Source organism: Sebastes umbrosus, chromosome 7 (genome assembly GCF_015220745.1).
Source record: "Sebastes umbrosus isolate fSebUmb1 chromosome 7, fSebUmb1.pri, whole genome shotgun sequence".
Lineage (NCBI taxonomy): Eukaryota > Metazoa > Chordata > Actinopteri > Perciformes > Sebastidae > Sebastes > Sebastes umbrosus.
The window spans coordinates 29,495,566-29,518,203 of NC_051275.1; the positions used below are offsets into that span (position 1 = coordinate 29,495,566).

A 22,638-nucleotide genomic window follows, 5' to 3' on the forward strand; every position below is an offset into this window, starting at 1 on the left:
GAAAAAAACAGACAGGACCTCCCTCCTGTCTGTTTTTTTTGTTTTTGCATGCATCAGCTGTGTGTTTGTGACCATGCATATGAATTCTGAGGTCAAAGGTCAGTGCAATGCAACAGTTGGCGTGAGAGTGATTCAACGGCGGCGGAGGCGAGCATATGGCGCTGAAACAGATCCCCGGGGAACCCTGTCATCCTTGGCTTCTTCTCAACTGTCTTTGACTGTGAGAGAGAACAATCACGTCCTAGTGGTCAGCAGCAGCAGCAGCAGCAGCATGCAAGCACAATGCACTTATTCAGCAGTTTCATTGACTTCTTATCTGGACACATGAAAACAAGCTTTGCAATGACGTAGATCTAGAATGATAGATTCATTAATTACTGTGATTGTCTTCACAGAGTGAAAATGGATCAGTTACTATTTCTCAAGTACTCAAGGAATATAATATCATGTGTTTTGTAAATGAATTGTTCATAAATTGTGAACATTTTCAGATTTTACTTGTACTTCTGTACACTAAAAGAAAGGGAAACAATTGGTGGTGTTGTTAATTATAGGTTATTATGCAATTGTTTACTGGTCCGGCCCTCTTGAGATTAAATTAGACTGAATGTGAGCCATGTACTACCTGATTTAGAGAGCTGCAACGATCAATCAATTTTTCTTGATGGAAAGAAAATAAAGATTGTTTTTCATATTCAGCAACTACTTTGATGATCGATTGTTATTTTTTAAGCAAAAGTATGAAACATTTGATGGTTACAGATTCTAAAATGTGAGACTTTGCTGTTTTTCTTTCTCTTAAATAATAGTAAATTAATCATCTTTGGTGTTTGGACTGTTGGTCGGACGAAACAAGACGTCTACGTAACGACGTCACTTTGTGTTCTAGGACATTTTTCAGTGTTTTCGGACATTTTATAAACCAAACAATTAATCAATTAATTAATTAATTAAAAAAAAATTAACCAAACGAAAAATCTATAATGAAAAAAAATAGTTGCAGGCCTCTTTATTCAAATAGCAACCACTCTGGTATCATCTTACCAAAGAATGTAGGGCTGCGACTAATGATTATTTTCATTGTTGATTAATCTGTCAATCATTTTCTCGATTAATTGATTAGTTGTTTGGTCTAAAGAATGTCAGAAAATGGTCAAACATGTCAATCAGCGTTTCCCAAAGCCTAAAATGACGTCCTCAAATGTCTTGTTTTGTCCACAACACAAAAGATATTCAGTTTACTGTCATAGAGGAGTAAAGAAACCAGAAGGTATTCACATTTAAGAAGCTGGAATCAGAGAATTTTTAAGTTTTCTTTTCCTTAAAAAATTACTCAAACAGTTAAATCGTTTATCAAAAGTTTATAGCAACTAATCGTTTAATCGTTGCAGCTCTAAAATAAGGGTTTGATTTAATTTATTAAGTTGTTTTTTAGGTTTATCATTTATTTCCCCTATCAGCGTTTTCTTTCTTCTTCCAGCCAACAACGTATGACCTCGATATGTTGAGCAAAAAAACAATCTAAGTCACTCGGGTTATATTTCTGTAATTTTATTACAACATTGGTTCTCAAACATGTCTCAAACAACACATCATCTTACCTACAAAAAAAAGCACATAACTGTGCTAGTTTAATATACCACATACTCATACAGTGGCAATGAAAGAAATGTACATGTCCATACACATCATCCTGTGCCAGTACCGTGTGTATGCATTTACAGATCAGGGTGCTTCCAACAGCCCACCAGTGTGTATTTAATATAAACATGAATTCCCTCTATGCGAGGTCTTGTGAGTAAGTTCTCAGGCTTACTCTCAATTCATGCTTTCTTAATGGTTTATACACAGGTGAGTGTTGGAGGATGCCCCTAGAGATATTTTGTCACAGAAAAGACAGAGATAGACTGCAGTTAAGGGTGGTGACAGGCGGCTGTCCTCTCTGTGTATTCATTCATAGAAACAGAAAGCAGAGTCTCTGTACGAGCCCATCACTCACTGGAATCATTCAAGTATCTGACCGCTCTCGCCATTGCGCTTTGCCCACATGCACATACATGCACATGTTCTCCTTACAGTAACATGACCTGGGTTTTATTGGAGGTAGGGTCCGTCCCCTAAGACACTCAAAAGCTCTTACTGTCGCCAAACAAAACACACGAGAAAAAAAATAGAAATATATATTTAAAAATAAATTCAGACAAAATTAAAATCTTGAAAACAAAGTTGGATTTGCTCTTGGTCCAGTCTGTTACATTCACAAGCCTGCCTCAACAGTTTCTCTGTCGTAGCACCAGAGTTGTTCCCAGTTCTCCTACTGTTCACCTACATGGAGCCACCGTTTCCTTAATACTTAACGCTAGATGACAAGTGGCTCCTCACGCACACATGTCACCATTTCCTGTGTAGCCCCGTCTCTATAAAAGGTTACTTCTGAGGCAGGTACCCCTGGGTCCCTGTATTTGCTACAGCTGTAACGCCGTTTTCCCCTGTACTCCTATACGTGCTCAGTATCGCCCTCTGTCGAAAACACGGTTATCACACACAACAGCTTTTCAATGAGTCAAGGATCTGTCATTTTGCATAATGTATAAATCCCCCACTGACTCCCGACTGATTTGTTCTATACATGACATTGTGTAGTAGAGCTGCACCACATTGACAGAAAAAGAATATTACTTGACATTTTTTTTGCAATATTCTGCATTGTACACGGACACACCTTTGTTTTAAAAACAATCACTTAGAGATAGAAACCGGAGGTGAAAGGGAAATGCTGATCCCACGCAATGACCTTGTTAGTTTGAATAAAATTAAAACATTTTCAGCTTTGACCTTGATTTGCAGCCTTGATGTAACCACCATCCTGTCAATCTCTGCTTTTCATGCATCGATTTTCTGCTGTTTCCTATAACAGAAAGTATTTCAGCAGCTTCTTAATCTGTGATGACGCCCACTTGTTCATAGCACATGTGCTGGTTTAAGGTCTGCGGAGGCCCACAACACTTTGAGGTTATTCTGTGTAGCTAGCTCCAGTTTAGAGTTGTCTTTTAGCTGAGAGGATTTGGCTTTAGCTTAAAACAATCTATTCTAGATATATTATCCGGTAGAAAATAAATAAGATACTTAGGTAAATGATCAGATTGTCATTGTTGAGGAAAGTTATTATCAGCCTACGTGTCTGTTGGCTGTTGAGTTAAGTGCAACCACTGCCCTGCCCCTGAATTTTACAAATACTCAGGTTCGAGGACAGTAGCGATATAACTAATCCATGACACAAAAGTTTGACCCCAGCCTGCATCATCCAATGTGCACCACAAGTATTCTACATAGTTACAAATCTGAAAACAAACGGGGGTTTGAGAATGCTTGAATGTGGCAAAACAAGAAAACACGAACATTATGACTGGCTGCAGAGGATTTAAACAGCTATGCTGTTAACAACATTTTTAAACCCTAATCACACATATATTTGAATAAGTTAATAAGATACCCATTAACTTTTTTAGGATAATAACTGCTCATGTTGCTGTAATGCTCTGCCTCTGACAAACAGGGAAGGGAAACAATGAAATAAAACAATATCTGGGAGGCCAAAGGTCACCAACCACACAGGCTAGGCCCAGATCCTTTCAGTGTGTGTGTGTGTGTGTGTGTGAGCTGTAAAAAGTACTATATGAGGGTCATGCATACAAAGACCCTCATACAGCGCTACTGCCCCCTGTACGGGCGGGTTAAGAACTGCACTTCAGCAGCAGTCCTCCTCAGAAACTCACACGCATCCTTATATTCACCACAACGGCAGCACAGAGTCCTGCTTGAGTTTATGCTGTGTGTGCGTGTGGATGGTCAGGCACACAGTTTGTTTGTCTCACATCCACAGTGTGTCTGTGTGTGTGTAAGTGAAGGTCCATGGGTGGTCGAGTGTGTCCCCCTGCTGGCGGCGTGTGCGTTCAGGAGCCAGTGTCTTGAAGCTTAGACTCTGATTGGCTCTGAGCGCTCTGGCGTTCTCGGCTCAGCTCCTCGCCCAGGTCCATGTGTGGCATGTCCTCCTCCATGGGGGCTGCCATCGCGTCATCGCAGTATACACACTCCTAAAAACACACACACACACAAGGCCGATATTAAATACATTTAAATTTGACTATATAACTATAGCTGTATATGTATATCCAGCCCGTTTGCATGAAAAGGCGTATAAATGCCACGATAATGCGGAAGGCGTTTAGCGTGCAATAAGTACGCCTTTCTTGATTTCCGTGTTTCATTTGCACGCCATGTATCCTGTACTGACTGAAATGTAAACGCATCTGTGAATTAATGCTACGGTAAGAGTTAGTGACGTAGTATAAAAAGCAAGAAAGATCACTTATGGTGGGCTGGTGAGGAGGTGGATGGGTCCAACAATCACCAGACTTTTAACCAGGACACCCGTGTTCAAGACTGGAGTTTTGTTCTGTAAGTTAAGTTAGTGACGTTTGTCATGTGTGTTTTGTTGACATTTGTCACATGTTTTCCGTAGTTGTTTCTGTACGTGTTTTACTTACTTATTTTAAGCCCAACCATTACGATTCCCTTACCTTAACTAAGTGGTTTTCTTGCCTGGACCTAACTGTGGACGTTTGCTCAGCGTACAAATGACACGTGAAAAGACTAAAATGTGTACTCATGACATGCAGAATGTCCGTGTAATGTTATGCTATTTATGCGCCTTCACGTGAGACAGGGTTGGTATATCTGTATATATTTCTGAGATACACAAACATGTGTGTGGTCCTTACCTTCACGTTGATAGCAGCAGGTAGACCTCCCCTCCTCATCCAGGGGTGCTCCCCCATCAGCTCTCGTCGCTGGTCTGAAGTGAAGTGAGGCTGGCTCTTCTGCATCTGCCTCAGCCTCTCCTTGTCTTCTCGCAGAACCCTCTGAATGTCCCTGTGGGTCACCAAACACGCACATTATAGTTTACCGGCAAGACCGATGCATATTATGTTTAGACAGTTGAGTAATCAGTCATAAAGAAATCTGCACACTATCAGAAAACTCAACACATCTGACTGACTTTTGCACTTTCATTTGTTTCTTTTGTTACATTACAGGCCTTTGTTTACCCCTAAAATAATACCTCCTCCCAGTCTGTGACTCACCTGGGTGGCATTTGATATGACATCATGACCTTGTCGTCAGCGTTGGCCATCAGCAGCCAGAGGGGCTCCTGGAGAACACATTTGATGAAATGCTCTCCCTCGCCTTGGGTTGAGACCTTGGTCTGTGACTGACTGCCATCAGAGCCTCCTTCACTTCTCGTCTTGGCTTTGGCCTTGGGGTCGTGTTCCAGAGAGTCAATGCTGCCAAAGTATTTGCTGGTGTTGCTGCTCCCTAAACACAGTTTTAGAGAGACACAAATCAATACGTGTACTTTTCATAGGAAATGTTCCTAAGAAAAGTGAAAGTGTTCAAGCTTGAGTGTTGCTTTACTGACCTGTTCTGCTGCCTGAAGCTCCACTAGCTGATGTACCACAGCCTGAGCCCGATCCTGAGCCCGATCCTGAGCCCGATCCTGAGCCCGATCCTGAGCCCAATCCTGAACCTGATCTGGAGCCCGATCTGGAGCCCGATCTGGAGCCCATGGAGCCAGAGGTGGCTGATCCGGTCCCAGAGTGGGAGTCCTCCTGCATTAGGATGTCCAGCAAGTCGCAGGATGAGGAGTTACCGTCGCTGTGAGCCCCATCTCCTGGAGACTCCACCTGAAACATGAGGCAGCAGACCATCAGCGTTGTGACAAGCTTTATGTGGGTGAAGCCGTAACAAGACGGAGATACATTCTCTTCTTTTCACTCGGTACATTGTGACTCTCACCTGTTGGTGGTTTTCAGTCTTGGCTGAGCCTCTGTTCTTCTCACCAGCTGCCCCTGAGCTGCTGCCCAGGCCTCCAGCGAGCAGCGCTGTGCTGTCCTGCCGCTCCAACGAACGCTGTCCCTCCTCCATGCTCAGCAGATTGAGCTGCAGGGGCGAGCTGCACCGCGACTCAAACAGTGGCGGTGACGCGGCGGGGTCCCTCGCTCCAGAGGCTGGGGTGGAGGAGCGCGACGCCGCCCCCTCTCTGGGCTCCATGGCCATGGGTTTGAGAGGCTCGGGGGCTAGACTATAGGGGAAGGGCTGAGCTGGATACGTGGCTTGAGCCACAAACTGAGTCTGCACTGGGAAAGAATGCTGGGCAGCGAAAGGCTGCTGGGTAGTGTAGGCAGTCTGAGGGGCCTGGAAAGGCTGCTGGGTAGTGTAGGCAGTCTGAGGGGCCTGGAAGGGCTGCTGGGTAGTGTAGGGGGTCTGAGAGGCCTGGAAGGGCTGCGGGGTAGAGTAGGGGGTCTGAGCAGCCTGGAAGGACAGTGGGGTAGTGTAGGGGGTCTGAGCAACCTGGAAGGGCTGCGGGGTAGTGTAGGGGGTCTGTGTGGTTTGGAATGGCTGCTGGGGGTAAAGGCTGTCTGCACAGGGAACGGCTGTTGACTGTTGTAGGGGGTTTGTGTTTGCATGGCATAGGCTGGCTGTTGGGGCTGAAAGGGCTGCTGGGTAGTGTATGCAGGTTGCGTCTGGGCCTGCTCAGGGAAAAACGTTGGTCTAGGAGCGGCCCCCAACTGCCCGATCTGACCTAACGGTCCTATTTGGGGAAAGAGGTAATTGGGTAGCACCAGAGCCACCACAGGTGTAACAATGGGTGCAGCAAACGGAGAGGCAGAAGGTGGGGCTTGGGTGCTCTGCCCCTTTCCAAAGCCGGCGGAAAGTGAGGGGTCAGGGTGGGGGGCCTGGGCTGAGGCTGCAGGTGCAGGGGGGTAGAGCGGGTAGGCAGGCACCATGGCTGGGTAGGAGACGTTAAAAGCTGACTGGGATGCCTCTGACAGAGACCAGGAGGTTTGGTTGAGACCCTGGAGAGGGGGCCGGGGTTTGCGGTTTGATTCGTCGCTGTCTGACGAGTCAGGATGCTTCATCCGTTGCTTTCTTGGACTTCCTGTTACGGTTGCCCTTCTTGGCGGTAGTCTCAGGTCTGGTGGTCCCCTGTTTGGCTGCACCTCGTACGCCTTCAGCGTTGGCTGGACGTCTCTGCTTGTGCAGATATGTGAAACAGTCCTTATGGAAGGTCCTGGCGTTGTGGAGCTCTCGGCAGCGGTTGAGGAAGGCCTGCTCTTCTTTCTGGGTGTGTGCAGCCAGCACCTGTTTGGTCAGTCCCAGCCGCTTGTAGGCCTCCTCCTCTTGACTGGGCGGGGACACCACGCCGACATGCAGAGCCGGGGGCGCAGGGCTCTCCGCCACGTCCTCGATCATTTCTGTAGAACGAATCGGAGCCATAAACATCAGTCAAACAGAACTTGTTTTCTAGCATCACTTATGTTAAAAAAATGGACGCTGACACTCACCAGACTCTGGCTGAGGCTTCTTGTCTCCCACGTGGACGATGGTGCTGCTGTAGCTGCACTGTGAGGTGATGGACACCACGCTCTCGGCCTTGCTGGGCAGGGCTAGGGGTGCCAGGGGGCCTCCCACCACAGCAGCTGCCCCAGATGAAGGCTTCTTAGGTGCTTTCATGTTTGACAGGCTTGGCTGGGTGTCAAGCATCAAAGGGTCTGGATGGGGAGAGAGCAATCCTCTGTTAGCTCCAAGCCATAGATGATTACAGTCTAAAGCTGATGCAGGCAACAACGATAATGAACAACACAGGGGGTGGATCTAATATCCTAGATGTTTTGTGGCATGTGTTTATGTACACAGATGCATGGTGTGTACATACTTTGGTTTGTGTCCTGAGGCACTTGCATCCCGTCCTCTGAACCCTTCTTGTCATCATCAGAGTTGGAGGAGGTGGTGCTGGTGTTGGTGGAGAATTGGTACTTCCTCTTCGCTCTGATGGGGATGTTATAACTCTCCAGGTACCTGAGAAACAGATATGGATTTAATCAGAGTGCATGCGCCACACACGTGATCTTAAAACTATCATCATACGGGGACACAAACACCAACCTGATGACACTGTCGAGGCAGCTGATCTGCTGGTAGGAGCAGACAGTCTGGTCTTTGCATGTGAGGTCCTCCATGCTGGCTGCAGTACCGTCTCTGATCTGCAGAGGGGGCGCTGAGCCCTTCAGACGCGCAGCTGAACTCCTCTGAACTGCTGCTGGAGGGTTAGGGAAGAGAAAACATCAGAAACAGGTAAACACACAGAGCTGAACACAAACATTAAACACACTTTTGTTTGATTTTGAATTCACTTTTCACTGCACATTGCAGTATATATTACAGTAAAAGCGACCACAGGTAACGGGTATATTAAATTGAACTCACAGTCAGAGCTCTTCTTCTGCTCAGGCTTGGATGGCGACGGTGAGGGCGACATAGGAGGGGAGCGCAGGCAGACCTGGGAGTCCTGGTTCTTAAGCATGTGGACCCCTTTACAAATCTCCTGGAATGTCCTGGGAGGCTTGGCCTTTTTGGTCTCCTCCGCCTTTTTGGTCTCCTCCGCTGTGTTCCCCACCGCGGCGTTCCCGTTGCTCACCAGCTGCTCATGGGAACCATTGCTGCCGTGGCTGCCGTAACCGCTGGAGCCCACATTGTGGACCGGCTGAAGAGAGGGAAGATTGTTACAGAAACTGGCAAATGCGTGTATGAAAATGTGTATTTAAGTTTGCGTCTAGTGTGTGTACATACTTGAAGTAGCAGCCTGTGGATCTGTTCACTAATTTCCTGGATGTCTGAGTCCATGATCTTCCCTCCATGGAAAGCTGGTGCAGCAAATACATCTTCATTCACAGGACCCCTGAAAAACGCACAGACCGCTGTCATCTACAGTGCTCAAAATTAAAATTATTCCAACTACTGATGACAAAAAAACCTTCACTAAAACAACACATTAGGTATACTTACATGCGGACTTTGTGCCTGCCAATGACAAAAGAGACCTTGCGACTCCAGGGGTTGACGAAGCTGGACCAGCTGGTGTCGATGGTGACGTACTCGCCGTTTCTTGCACAGAAACGGATCGAGGAGTGATCGAACGGCTGACCGGCGGACTGCAGAACTGTTGGCAACAGAAGATGTGTGAGTGAGAGATGAGCAAATTATTGAATTATTTTATCTTTGAGTACACTTGACTAGACTGTATGTTTTGTAATATATACTGCTGTCCCAAAATCAAATAAAGAATAAAAAAAAAGACAACCACGTGAGAGAAAGGGGTTCTTACTTTTTCGATGCACAGCCAGCATTAAGGGTCGGTCACTTGGGTGCAGATTGAGTAGCACAGGGGTCCCGATCAGGTCCTGAGGGAGGTAACCCAACAGAGGAACAACCCTTAAGGAGAAACAATAAAAAACAGTTATAAACATTCACTTCATTCAACAACACAGCAGCACAGATGATGTTCAGTCCACTCACCTCTCATCCACATCCTGGAACACACAGTTAGGTGTGTGTGTGGTGGTGAAGATACGCTTGTCAGTAGGGATTCTGGGTGCTGTGGAGAGAGAAGAAGAAAAAAAATGAATTGGCCTGTAAAACAAAAAAGCAAATGGTGATCATTAAACATGCACCTCGCTTTTAGCCAACTGTTTTATTTAAATGTTTGTGCCATTTGTATATCTGGAGGATAGAACCCGCCAAAATAACAAATAAATAAATAAATGACTCGATAAATAAATATGCCATTAAATGTACCAAAAATAGTATTACAAATAAATGTAATTGACATTAATTGCTATTTGTTTTAGTTCTTTACCGTTGTATTAATTCTCCCATCTACTCTTCTATTTAAATTTACCTTTTATTTATTCATTAACTTTTAATTTATTTATTTGTTTTTGCATTTATTACATTTTATTTTAAATACATTTTTAAATTGATTTATTCATTATTACATTTTATTTATTTATTTATGCATTATTTTCCCTTTGCATTTTACTTCCCTTATTTATGTCTGTATTAAATGAAGTAAAATGAACACTAGAAATGTGTGTGAAAACATGCGGGTGTGGTCAAAAGGCCTCACCTTCGTATCCAGAGTGCACCCTCTCGGCCAGCAGGAGACAGCAGAACTGTTCCTCAGCCAGCTCAGCATCCTGGACTTTCATCAGGTACGGAGTCATTCGGAAAGGATAGTACTGCATAACTCCTTCACGCTCCTTACCGCCACTACAACACAACCAAACACACACCATTATAATACTGTTTCATAGTATTGGAGTATTATCTAAAGAGACTTTCAAAATAAATTTCAGTTTGCCTGCACCAAATGGTACCAAGGGATTCTTTAGGTTTTTCTAGTTTCATATGATGCCAGTATCTTCCCTCTAGCTTTAAAACTGAGCCCGCAACAACCTTAAAATCGCAAATTGCCTTAAACCGTTAAAGAAATTCGTGGCGTTAAAATGAATTTGCGTTAACGCGTTATTATCGCGTTAACTTTGACAGCCCTAATTCTAACTAATGATCATCCTTTACTGTATGTTAAACTGTAGCTGTAACGCCCCATCTGGCCACTTGATGGAGAGACTGTTTAAAAGCTCACAACTGCTGACTTCCTCCCTCCTCTCACTAACCCTGTGCTGCTGACTCAGAGCCTGTTTGAGCAGGAAACTATGGATCAGAGAAGGCGCCGGCCGTTTCCACTCACCTGATGCGGCAAAAGAAGGATTTCTCCTGCATGCACTCCGTGGGAGACGACTCTGAATGAGAGACAGAGAGAAGGAAGGTGGGATGAATATATCACCAAATACATTAGATCACCAAATGCATTAGATTTCCAAACCAACCATTGGTTAGTCATCTGTAGATATGACCTGAGAAGTTTGTCTCTCTTCCAAAAAAGGGAAGAGGGTAAAAACGCAATTATGCAACTGAAGTTTGAAGATACATTACAGTCGAAGCACAAGGAAAACGTTTTATGTAAAACTGCAGCTGCTCGGCCATTACTTAACCAGCTTGAATTACCCAGTGATCCCTGCAAAACGGCACTGCTTTGACATCACTGGACTGTTAACAGCTCCCAAATCCCCAAATGACCACAAGCTGTTCCAGTTAAGACCACAACAGCAACCACAGTACTTAAAGTGGGTGGACAATGGAATAGCATTAAAGGGGACCTATTATGCTTTTGTGCTTTTTCCATTTCCTTTAGTGTGCTAGTGTGTAGTTTTTTTGTGCATGTAAAAGGTCTGCAAAGTTACAAAATCAAAGTCCACGCCAAAGGGAGTTACTCTCCCCCATAGAAACACTGCTCTTGAACTGCCTCAAACACTTTGATTAAAGTCCTGCCTCTTCTTCTGTAATGTGTTGATGTCATCAAGTAACACATAAGACACATAGAACCCAAAGAGGTGCTGCAGCACAGCCGCTATGAGAAACATTAAATCATGTAAACATGTTCTAGTAGAAATCCCAAATATAAGTATGCACCTGAAAATGAGCATAATAGGTCCTCTTTAAAGGGACAACCGGCTAAAAAACTGATTGAAGGATCACATTATTTGATGCTGACGTACGTCTCAGAAAGTTGTTTTTAGTGGATTCTTGAAAAAGACCGGACATAAAATTAAAAACACCCATCAATATAATGCCATACACCACAAAATGTTACCATAGACATGAATTAACTCCTCTAAGACAGTGTCAACAATACAATTTTAACCCTCAAAAAGGATTTATTGCAGAGCTTTGCATTAGATTTCTGCATGTGTACCTAATAAACTGGCAACTCTTCTTAGCTTCTGAATGCACCAACATGCGATTATGTCTTCAGCAAATCTGTGGCAGGTGTGTGTGAGTAGGCCTGCATTCATTAACGTGTGAATGAGCATGTTAATGAAATATGTGCTATGTGTGTATGAGCGTGTGTACACGGGGGGGAGTCATGTGAAGGAAATATATGCCGGTGTGTGTGCAGGTGGTATGGGTTGTGTTTCGCGTGCATTCTCCATGTGCCCTTTGTGGGTGATAAAGTCTGTAATGGAGGATTTTAGGTTACATAAAAACAGTTTTTCCAGTTTAGGGATAGCTGGTACCTGCTCCGGTGCACATGCTCCATGAGGGCAGGCGGTACGGCGTGGTGAAGCTGTAGAACACGCTGACGTCCTGAGGTGACAGGAACTCCACAAATTTGGCATTGTTAAACACTTCCCGCTTGCAGTTCAAGATGGACGCCGCCTGGTCCGAGATGTAAACAATTTTCCCCGTGATGAGTGAGACGGCAACAGCAAAAATATCCTGAAAAAAAAAAGAAAATCAGTTAGTTATGTGTTTTCACATTTTTCACAATATTTTGTATGTTGTACTGAGGAATTCAATCTTAAAGGGCAAGTCCATCATTTTATTGTTTGTATATCATTCTGTAGCTTCCCAGTGGTGATCCTTATGTATTCAAATCTGAAAATTAAAATCTTGGTCAAAGTATGTATGTTTTAGTGTCAAAATGCTATTTTCCTAAGCCCTTCCCAAGCGACATAACTGCTTCAGCTCCCTGTCGGAAAGGGCTGTCTGATGGCAAGGTACAGCGGTGAAAATATTCTAAATATAGCGTACACTTAAATTGATGTTGATTTTTTTAGGTGGCTAAAATACGCTTTTCTGCTGCTCCCATCTACTGCCGTTTTACCTCGCCGTCAGACGGCCCTTTCCGACGGGAAACGGATGCCCTCATACCGCTCTTTTCAAAAGCCACCAGACTCCATTCACAAAAATAATAATTTTCCTCACAGAACATGGGAGAATATACATACCACCCCACTATCCCTTTCAGTTATTTCCTAATTTAGCACAGCTAACTTTGACTCAGCTGGTGCTAGCGTTCACATTATTCATAATCTTATTGGTTAGCTTTGATAAGCTTACTTTGGTAACTTACGTAACAGATTTTTGCAACGTCTGAGTGTTCGTTTCCATTTGAAAAAAAAGGGAAGACAACGCACAATATTCAGTCTATTAGTTCTATTAGTATTAGTTTGGTAAACATCATCAGATTTCAGCAGTTGAGAAATTACTTTCACTTACAACACAAATTCTTAAATTTCATTTGCACATTTCAAATAACTCAAATCATATTTTGAGACAAACATAAGCTAATTCCATGATCCTGTTGTGAGGTGAAGATCAGAGGTACTTACAGTGTTTTTGAGGGTGTACTCAGAGGTGATACTGTTGATTTCCTCAATGGTGTAGGACGATACATCAAACCCTGGTGGCTGACTGTCATTGGTCATCAGCATCTGGTAGTATTCCTCATTGGCTGCAAAACAAAGAGAAGATGGATCAATGCACAAACAATTTCAAATACAGTATCAATGAAAAAGATACTTTTATATATAAGAATCATGCTTTATCTCATAACCATAGTTTTTTCATTGATCTTTATGCAATATTCACACCCCAAATTAGAGAATATGATTCAGAATTGATGGCCCAGATGGATCAAAATTCGACAATATTTGTAATTATTTAAGAAGAAATATCAGTTTCCTCACCATCATCACAATAGCTGATGTACAATAACTACAATGTGAATACATGTATGATGAACATGTGCATGAAAAAAGTGCCAACAGAAGGAAGCGACTCTTACCTTTCACCTGTTTGACACATCGCAGCGCATATTTGAGCGTGTTGACGGTGCTGGGCTTGCCCTTGCTCCTCTTTTCCAGCGGTAAGTGCATCTTCAGCTCCTTGAGGGTCTTGAAGACCTCCTTCTGTGTCTTCGCTTTGGCGGACAGTTCGCTGCTGCAGGGCGAGCATGAGACAGATACACGTGTGTCAGAATGACAAGGTCTCACCAGTGCCGTCACACCCCGAGAATGTGCCATCAGTATGTAAGAGGATGAATTATGGAGGGATTGATTGGCAGGGGTGTGCATCTCCAGCAGGTCTAGTCTGGAGAACTTTCTACTGTTGCATGCAAGTAAAAACTCCCATTTTACCACGGAGGAAGACCGTAAAAGTTATCTTTTACGGTCTTAGTTTATTTTCTTAAGATGAAAGATGTATATTAACCTGCAGCCGCTGGTTGAAGGGTTGTCCTGCTCGGAGCTCACCAGACTAAAGGCGTTGGAGCTGCTTGGCGGCGAGGGGCTGTGAGAGTTTGAGCTGCAACCATAAACAACGGAGCGTTATGGGAGAACACTGAGAGCACCAAAACAAAAAGGTAAGACTAAACATATTAAGTGAGTCAAGGACTTGGTGTTAGAAAGTGTGCCCAGAATACCACAAACATACCATCTGTATAAATAAGTCTATATAAATATGAACAACAGCAAACAAGGAGCAAACAGGCGGGTCAAGCGTATCTGTCCCTGGATTTGAAATGTAAAAATAAGTGGCACAGTTCAATGAAAGGACCAAGTGGTGCACCACTAAATGTAAACAGAGCCTTTTCTCTAAGTATATATTTATTTGACTCTATTATCTGGGATAAGTAAGCCATAACTGAAAATACAAGGGAAGAAAAAATGCTGTATAAAGTTATTTCTGATTCAAACTGAACATTTCCTACTGCTGCTGCTGCTTCAAAAGCATTTTCACTGTCAAAACGACAAATTCTTTATTAAATATAGTTTGTTTTGTATTCTGGGACCTGTAGTGTTAAACCACATTTGCTGTTACCACCAGTAAACAGGGTGTCACCAAATCAACCAGGACTGAAATCTTACGGGTTGACACTTTAAAACTTGGTTATGTAACAGCCGACCTCCAGTAGGTGAGCTGTTTTCTCCAGACGAGCTATTTAGAATTGCAACTGAAATACAGCATTCTTCTCAAAATCATGTAAATATTATCTCTGAGGAAATGGCACAGTGGTATTTGACTATCTCACAGCATATGATTAATGTTGACACCTACAAATAACAATTAACCTGCTTAAGTGATGAGTCTGCATTATATTTATTTTTCCTTTATAGAGATAGTTTTGCTTTTGAACAAGTTGTTTCTAAATGAAACTGTGCTAACGGTCCTTGTCTTTTATAGTCGTATCATATTTAGGATTTAAATAACCACTTCTTTCCTAAGTGTGAGACAGTCACTGCTAGACTACAACAATGACTCATACCACCAGTGACTCACAGAGGAGAAAATGGCCCTTCTATTACATTTAATGAACCTTACTTCCGTGGCCTAGATGGTCCGCTCCCCCATGGCGGTGGGAAAAAATTTAATTTACCACAATTCAGTGCGTTTGATGTGCCCTCACCTCTTGTTGCTCTCTGACGACTCCATGAGAGCGGAGTCCTTGCAGTTGCCACTTGAGCTGCCCACAGACTCATTGCCGTGGGACTCATTGCCATGCGATTCGTTTCCATGGGACTCTGTCCCGCTCCCGCTCGAGCCGCTGCCACCCATCTCAACATCCTCGTGTAAGGGTGGGCATGGCCGCTTCCTGTCGTCGTGCGGGGAGCCCGGCGAGGCCAGGTGCTCGTGGCTGCTGTCGCTCCCCTCAGATGACAATCCCAACTCCGCTTCCAGTTCGACCCCGTCCCGCCCGTCACAGCCCTTGTTGTAACTGTTGGCCATGCGGTGAAGTTGGCTGATGGGGCCGCAGGGGGAGCCTTCCTCTTCCTCCAGCTGGAGGCCGATTCTTTCCCGGTTCCTTTCGCGCCCGTCCAGGGTTGAGTAAAGGTAGTGCTTTGAATCGCTGTGCTCAGACATGGGGCGGACCAAAAGGCAAACGATGGGTGATTAAGTTATCTTCCACATGGCATGCGCCTGGCACTAGCACGTAAATGGAGTTGATGCCTCAGGATGCAGTCTGAAAATAAAACACAGGTGAAATTACTCAGACACACCCTCTCCAATGAAGTGCACTTCCACAGATAGCAGATCAATACAGAGAGTAGGATAAAATAAGAAGCAATCAATAGGGATTAACCATCACTTTGATCTGAACAGCCAGTGTAGCGTTGGATCTCAGCCTTTTAAAAAGTCAATGATAAAGAAAAGGGCACAGCAGGACCGAGACACACACACACAAAATCACACGAAGGCAGCAGCTATACATCCTTCAAAAGGTCTGCACAGTAAATAGGCCTTTGTTTGCCCTTTCCAGGTGGACTAAAGCCTCCAGACCAGTTTGATCTGGTTACATTTTCAAAAGAGCTTTTTCCTTTTGAAAGGTTTGTCTGTAGAGATGAAAACACAGCTCTGAAACCTTCACCTCCAACACAGTCTCACGGCAGTTCGTGAAATAGTCACAAAATCTAATCTATTTGATTTGTGTACATAGACACAAATTTCCCTTTTTTTGATGACGCTCAGCGCAACTCTAAGCAACGTACTTTTACCGTGTTTTCCTACGAATGTCCAGCAACACGAGATGAACATGTCAATTTCCGCTACTCTGTTAGGTTTAGGAAAAGATTGACTTGGTTAGACTTAGGGAACAAAACTACTTTGTTAGGTTTAGGAAAAGATCGTGGTTTGAGTTGAAATAACACCGGAAGTGGTGTAACTTAATTATAGAAGTTACGTGACAAATAAGTCAACATTGATTGGTTTCACACGGGACATGAACATTGGTCTCCCGGGTGAAAGTCCTGTGTTTTTTGACCCGCCCATCCACCGCGACCTCCTCCCTACGCAGCGTTCACCATACTCTATACTTCCACAATTCCACAAATCAATACATTCATTTTTGTGACTATTTCAGGAACTGCTGTGCGACTGGGCTGTCACCGTGCTCACAAACCATCAGGACTAATTTGGACGTTGGGAAGATAAAATGCTCTGGAGCTTCTCTGTGGCCTTTCCCAATTTAACTAATCAACTGGCAGGAGGAAAAACTGACAACCAATCTATGGGGAAAAACAGCTCTCCCTAATAAATAACAGAATTATCATTAATACCACGGACACAGATCCCACGCTAACACATGATAAACAGATGAGTTGATGCATTGACCATGTTCACAAATAAACATAGCCTTATGTAACACAGTGCAGCGCCCCTGAATGGACGAACAATATAAGAAAAGATGTGCCTACAGTCCCTCGAGAACCATTTACCTTGTGTCATAACATTCAGTAATTACACAAGTCACCTTACATAATCTCTGCCAACTCTATGATCGTAACATGAGCATCCACATTATGAATACAGGTTGAGTTTCACTTCCTTGTGGCTAACCACACGAGCAATTCAGGGGTGTAAAAAACAGTTTCAATCAGCCTTGCGGCCTCCTCCTCGTCCTCCTACACCCTCCACAGCAGACCAGCAGTAGCTTAAGCTATTTATGTCTGCTTGAGCCATAATAGGAAAAACTGGCAACAGGTACTGATGCCAAATCCAAAATATTGCACAGTTTCCCTGCAATCCAATATCAGGGCGCAGCTATTTATGTAAGAGCGCAAGTTCAACTGGTCTATTCTTCTCGCTTTACATAAGCAGTTTTACGTAACTTCTCAAAGTTTTAATGAAGGTTTTTCCTTTCTCAACGATCTACAAAAAGACTTAGGAGACTTTCCAACCACCCACTGCCACCTTAGAGGAAATGACCCACTTAGTTCAAATGAGGAAGTTGCCAAGCGCTCAGATGGGACTTTCTATTGGCTGCTGCAAATGGCCAATCAGGAGAGAGCAAGGAGGGACAACAGGTTAGGATGTCAGGAGGAAGTTAGGGTTGACCTCAGGTCAGCATCATGTCAACAGAACAGAGCTGCAACGACTAATCATTTAGTTGTCGACTATTAAATTAATCGGCAATTATTTTGATAATCAATTTGAGTAATCTTTTAAGAAAAAGTCTAAATTCTCTGATTCCAGCTTCTTAAATATGATTATTTTCTGGTTTCTTTACTCCTCTATGACAGTAAACTGAATATATTTGAGTTGTGGACAAAACAAGACATTTTAGGACGTCATCTAGGATTTTGGGAAACACTGATCGACATTTTTCACCATTTTCTGACATTTTATAGACCAAACAACTAATCGATTAATCAAGAAAATAATCAACAGATTAATCAACAATGAAAATAATCGTTAGTTGCAGCCCTACAACAGAAAGTTATTATTTCCTTGTGCATAGAGAAAAGAAATGTTTAAGCTTATGACACAGCACTACATCACACAAAATCATAACACTAACATTGCATAACCCAGCAAATTATTTATGATCACTCAGTCTGTTTACTGGGAGCAGTGTTAACTGTATCTAGCAAGGTATTCAAGCTGCAGTAGGTAGAGTAGGAGCAAATGTGATTAAAAAAAAGTTATTTTTATAAAACGCTATATCCTGACAGTAGTGCATGAGACTGGTAATCTGAAAAAAATCATGTGTCTCTGTGTCCTCTGGTGCTCCTAACGGCATCTGCAAGATTTCACAGTCCGGAGGAAAACAACCAGTAAGAGCTGATCTGGAGCCTGCCGTCTTTGAGCAGCTGTCAATCACTCGCAAACTCCAATCAAACTGTCAAACTAGGCAGCGCTGATAAAATATGAATCAATATTCTGTTACTGTAATGCAGTATATTGAGTCATATTTGATCAGTGCTGCCTAGTTTGACCGCTTGCTCGGAGTTTACGAGTGATTGACAGCTGCCGCCGTTAAATGAACAGCCATTATGAACGCTCTCTCTCTCTCTGAAATCACCTGTGATTGGCAAAAGTCTCCCGTCACAGGCTAGATTTTTTAAAGCCTGAAAACAGAGCCATGAGGAGGTGCAGAAGTGTAGTTTTCTCTCAGAACATCTGAATTACAATATGCTCAAAGGTTATTATGAAATTTTTGCCCAAGGATGCCAAAAATATTTTGCCTACCCTCGCTTTAAAGCCTTGAGCAGCCAACAAAACATGCTACAAAAGATATAAAAACTAGGTTATCGCAATGGAACTGTTGCCAAACATGTATCAAGGTCTGCAGCAATAAGAGGTTTATCATGATTTCTCCCATATCAGTCCTGCACCATCATGAAAATATCAAACAATTTGTCCTCCAAAACTTGTGCAAACAGCAGCCAGGCTTGCCTCGGGAAACAGCAAAACAAAACCACCATCATTTATAGCAAATCAGAACAACATCCTGTCCATTTACTTGTTTTAAACCTTAAAGAACATGCATTTCAATATGAATATGAGCTTACCAGATACCCATTCCTCTATAAACATCACATCACAGAACAGCAGGTGCTAAATTACAAATTTCTCTCCAAATCTTCAAAAGTCTCCAAGAAATGTCCACACAAACACTCTCGAAACAGAGCAGAAGAGTGACATAATTGAAGTGAGCTTCCTCCTCTTCCAGCTCAGCCCGGTTTCAGCTGTGAGCGCTGATACACCCAACACACTGGCACAGATCTCAAGTAGCATTATACAACGCTGCTCCAGTCACATGGATTTGGCTCTAGTGCAGCACAAAGCAATAATAGCCTCGTTTCATAAAACCACATGCTTTTCACTTGTATCCAGCTACACAATGCTTCTGAAGTCAAGAATTACATAAGCAACAGCTAAAAGATAGAATATATAAAAGAAAATATAATGTTGGAAGATGGGATATATATTGTATTATCATTTACACAATCTAGTTAATCACAGGGCAAAACATTTGTCCAGTGTTATTTTAAGAGGATAAGCTGCTGTACATATTCTGGTCTGAATAATTAGTATTTTCATGACATTATAGCTAAGTTACATGTATCTTATACCTTATGAATCATGACAAGAGTAATAACATGAGTAAAACTGCAAAAAAAATAATGATAATAATAAGAATAATGATAAAATACAAAGTCTTTGTCACCAAGAGTTAATCAGTCTTTTGTATTAAAGGAAGCTGCTTTCTGTGTAGTCATATGGTGACATATTTAACATAACTAGAAATCAAAGCTCTACCTGAGGTTAAATCTAATAAAAGGTCTCAATGTTTAGATCACATTGAATTAAACAGCATTGTAATGTGATTAACATTTCAACCTAGTATCCATTATCAAGCACAGCTCAAGACCCACCGCTTTTCTTTGGCTTTTGAATGTACTTAAATTGTGATTACTAATTGGCCTTTTATAATGCTCATTATAACAGGCTTTTACTCATGGATTTTATCTTGGTCTCTGTCTGTGGATATGTGTGATTTTGTTGTCTGCTCTCTTGACCTGTTTTTATTCTGCACTATGTCTCTAAAGCACTTTGGTCAGCTCATGTTGTTTTAAATGTGCTATAGAAATAAATTTGACTTGACTTGACTTGACTATCCACAGGTACTGTGAGGCAGGGACAAACTATTCTGTGTGTGTGTACAGTAAGCCAAGACCTTGAAAAGTATTTTTTTAATTTAAGTACACCCAATTACATTTGACATACTTAAGGAAAGCCATTTTTTCAGGTGACACCTGTGTTAAATAAGGTGAGCAATGATGACAAATCTTCCTCTTAGTTTAACTAAAACAGCTCATTTTTAAAAGTGAATGATCATATTACAGTGTATATCATATTTCACACATAGTTTACACAAGATAAAGGTTAAATATAAGTAAATAAAAGCTGATTAGTAATGGGAGCAAACCTCCCTTCCCCTCCTAATGTTGTTTTTAATGTGTTATAGAAATAAATTTGACTTTACTTGACTATCCACTGTGAGGCAGGGACAAACTGTTGAAAACCTTGAAACGTATTTTTTTTTATTTAAGTCCACCCAATTACATTTGACATACTTAACATATTTAAAGAAAGCCATTTTTCTCAGTTGATACCTGTGAAAATAAGGTGAGCAATATTGACAAATCTTCCTCTTAGTCCTATACCAACTAAAACAGCTAATTTTAAAGGTAAATTACTATATATTACAGTGTATATCATATTTCACACATAGTTTACACAAGATAAAGGTTAAATATAAGTAAATAAAAGCTGATTAGTAATGGGAGCAAACCTCCCTTCCCCTCCTAATGTTGTTTTAAATGTGCTATAGAAATAACTTTGACTTGACTATCCACAGGTACTGTGAGGCAGGTACTCTGTGTGAACAGTAAGCCAAGACTTTGAAAAGTTTTTTTTTTTATTTAAGTCCACCCAATTACAGTTGACATATTTAATATATTTAAAGAAAGCCATTACCTGTGTTAAATAAGGTGAGCAATGATGACAAATCTTCCTCTTAGTTTAACTAAAACAGCTCATTTTTAAAAGTGAATGATCATATTACAGTGTATATCATATTTCACACATAGTTTACACAAGATAAAGGTTAAATATAAGTAAATAAAAGCTGATTAGTAATGGGAGCAAACCTCCCTTCCCCTCCTAATGTTGTTTTTAATGTGTTATAGAAATAACTTTGACTTTACTTGACTATCCACAGGTACTGTGAGTCAGGTACTCTGTGTGAACAGTAAGCCAAGACCTTGAAAAGTCTTTTTTTTATTTAAGTCCACTCAATTACATTTGACATATTTAATATATTTAAAGAAAGCCATTACCTGTGTTAAATAAGGTGAGCAATGTTGACAAATCTTCCTCTTAGTCCAACTAAAACAGCTCATTTTAAAGGTAAATTACTATATTACACTGTATATCATATTCCACTTATAGTTCACACAAGATAAAAGGTTAAAATAAGTAAAAGCTGATTAGTATTGGGAGCAAACCTCCCTTCCCCCTATCTTAACACCACTGACCTGCTATTCAACATCCACACACACACGTTGACCTGCAATCCAGAGCCACGGTACACTGACACAGTTATGTAAAAAGTGCACCATATCCATCAAAACCAGCCAATAAAAAGCAGCTTTTTAACCACAGAGGGGTTCATTTAACATTTAAAACAAGCAGACATGTTTACTCCATCTACTTGTGAAGAGAAACACCTGTAAAAGTGCATTTAATTAGGTTATAAAAGAAGTATAAGAAAGTAGAGCAAAGCTGCGCATGCGCAGAAGAGAGCTTCAGTTATGCAACTGGTAACGCTCAGTTATTAATGTTTTATTACTACAATGAAGAAGTTAAAATGAACACTACCAACCTGTGCTGATAAAAAACAATCGCCTTTTTGGTTGTCCTCGGTGTCGAGTAAAATTATAACCGAGCAGTTAGTGAAAAGGCTCCGGTATTCCTCATCAATGAGACACGGAGGATTCAGACGGTTTGACACAGTGACCAACGGCTCCTCCTCCTCACAACGTCTCTCAACGGCTCTGGAGCTACCGACCAATCAGCGGGCTCAAAACGCGACCTCAATTCAAACCCCGCCCCCTAGCGCTCTCCTATTGGCTAACAAATAGGGGTTTCCATGGTAAAAAATGACGTGAATGACATAGTGGGAGCTGATTGGCTCAGAGCTGCTGTCCGTCATTTTATATAAACAAGTCAGCCCCTTCACGTGGAAACCCATGTTGCCTGTGTGGTGTGCAGCGTGAGACTGGTGCTGGTTATACGACCATGCTGGATGTAAAACAACGTATCTAGTGTTGACATTACATAAAAGTGGAAAAAGTGTGACAACCAGGAAATAATTAACCACGTTAAATATCACAATAAAATAGGTTCAATTAGAATAACATATACCTTGAAAAACAAACTGGGTGTTTATGAGGAAATATGGAAATCTTTTAATGATTTCATAAAAAGTAGTGATATTGGTGAGCTTCTACAGGAGGAATAATTAAGATGGGATACGCAAAAATTCAC

General features: G+C 42.1%; 1 protein-coding gene across 1 annotated transcript; it reads right to left on the minus strand.

Annotated features, from left to right (window-relative positions):
• Positions 1-1,535: 1,535 nt before the first annotated feature.
• Positions 1,536-22,122, minus strand: LOC119491848 (period circadian protein homolog 2-like). Its single transcript, XM_037776096.1, is given in 23 exon segments — positions 1,536-4,094; positions 4,782-4,932; positions 5,145-5,376; positions 5,480-5,744; positions 5,857-6,470; positions 6,473-6,983; positions 6,985-7,316; positions 7,407-7,613; positions 7,778-7,920; positions 8,008-8,161; positions 8,329-8,605; positions 8,692-8,800; positions 8,908-9,061; positions 9,227-9,333; positions 9,418-9,496; positions 10,028-10,170; positions 10,652-10,703; positions 12,039-12,240; positions 13,137-13,258; positions 13,592-13,746; positions 14,017-14,109; positions 15,212-15,766; positions 21,974-22,122. Coding segments are annotated over 22 exon segments (4,698 nt in total). The 5' UTR covers positions 15,667-15,766; positions 21,974-22,122; the 3' UTR covers positions 1,536-3,953.
• Between the last annotated feature and the right edge of the window lie 516 nt (positions 22,123-22,638).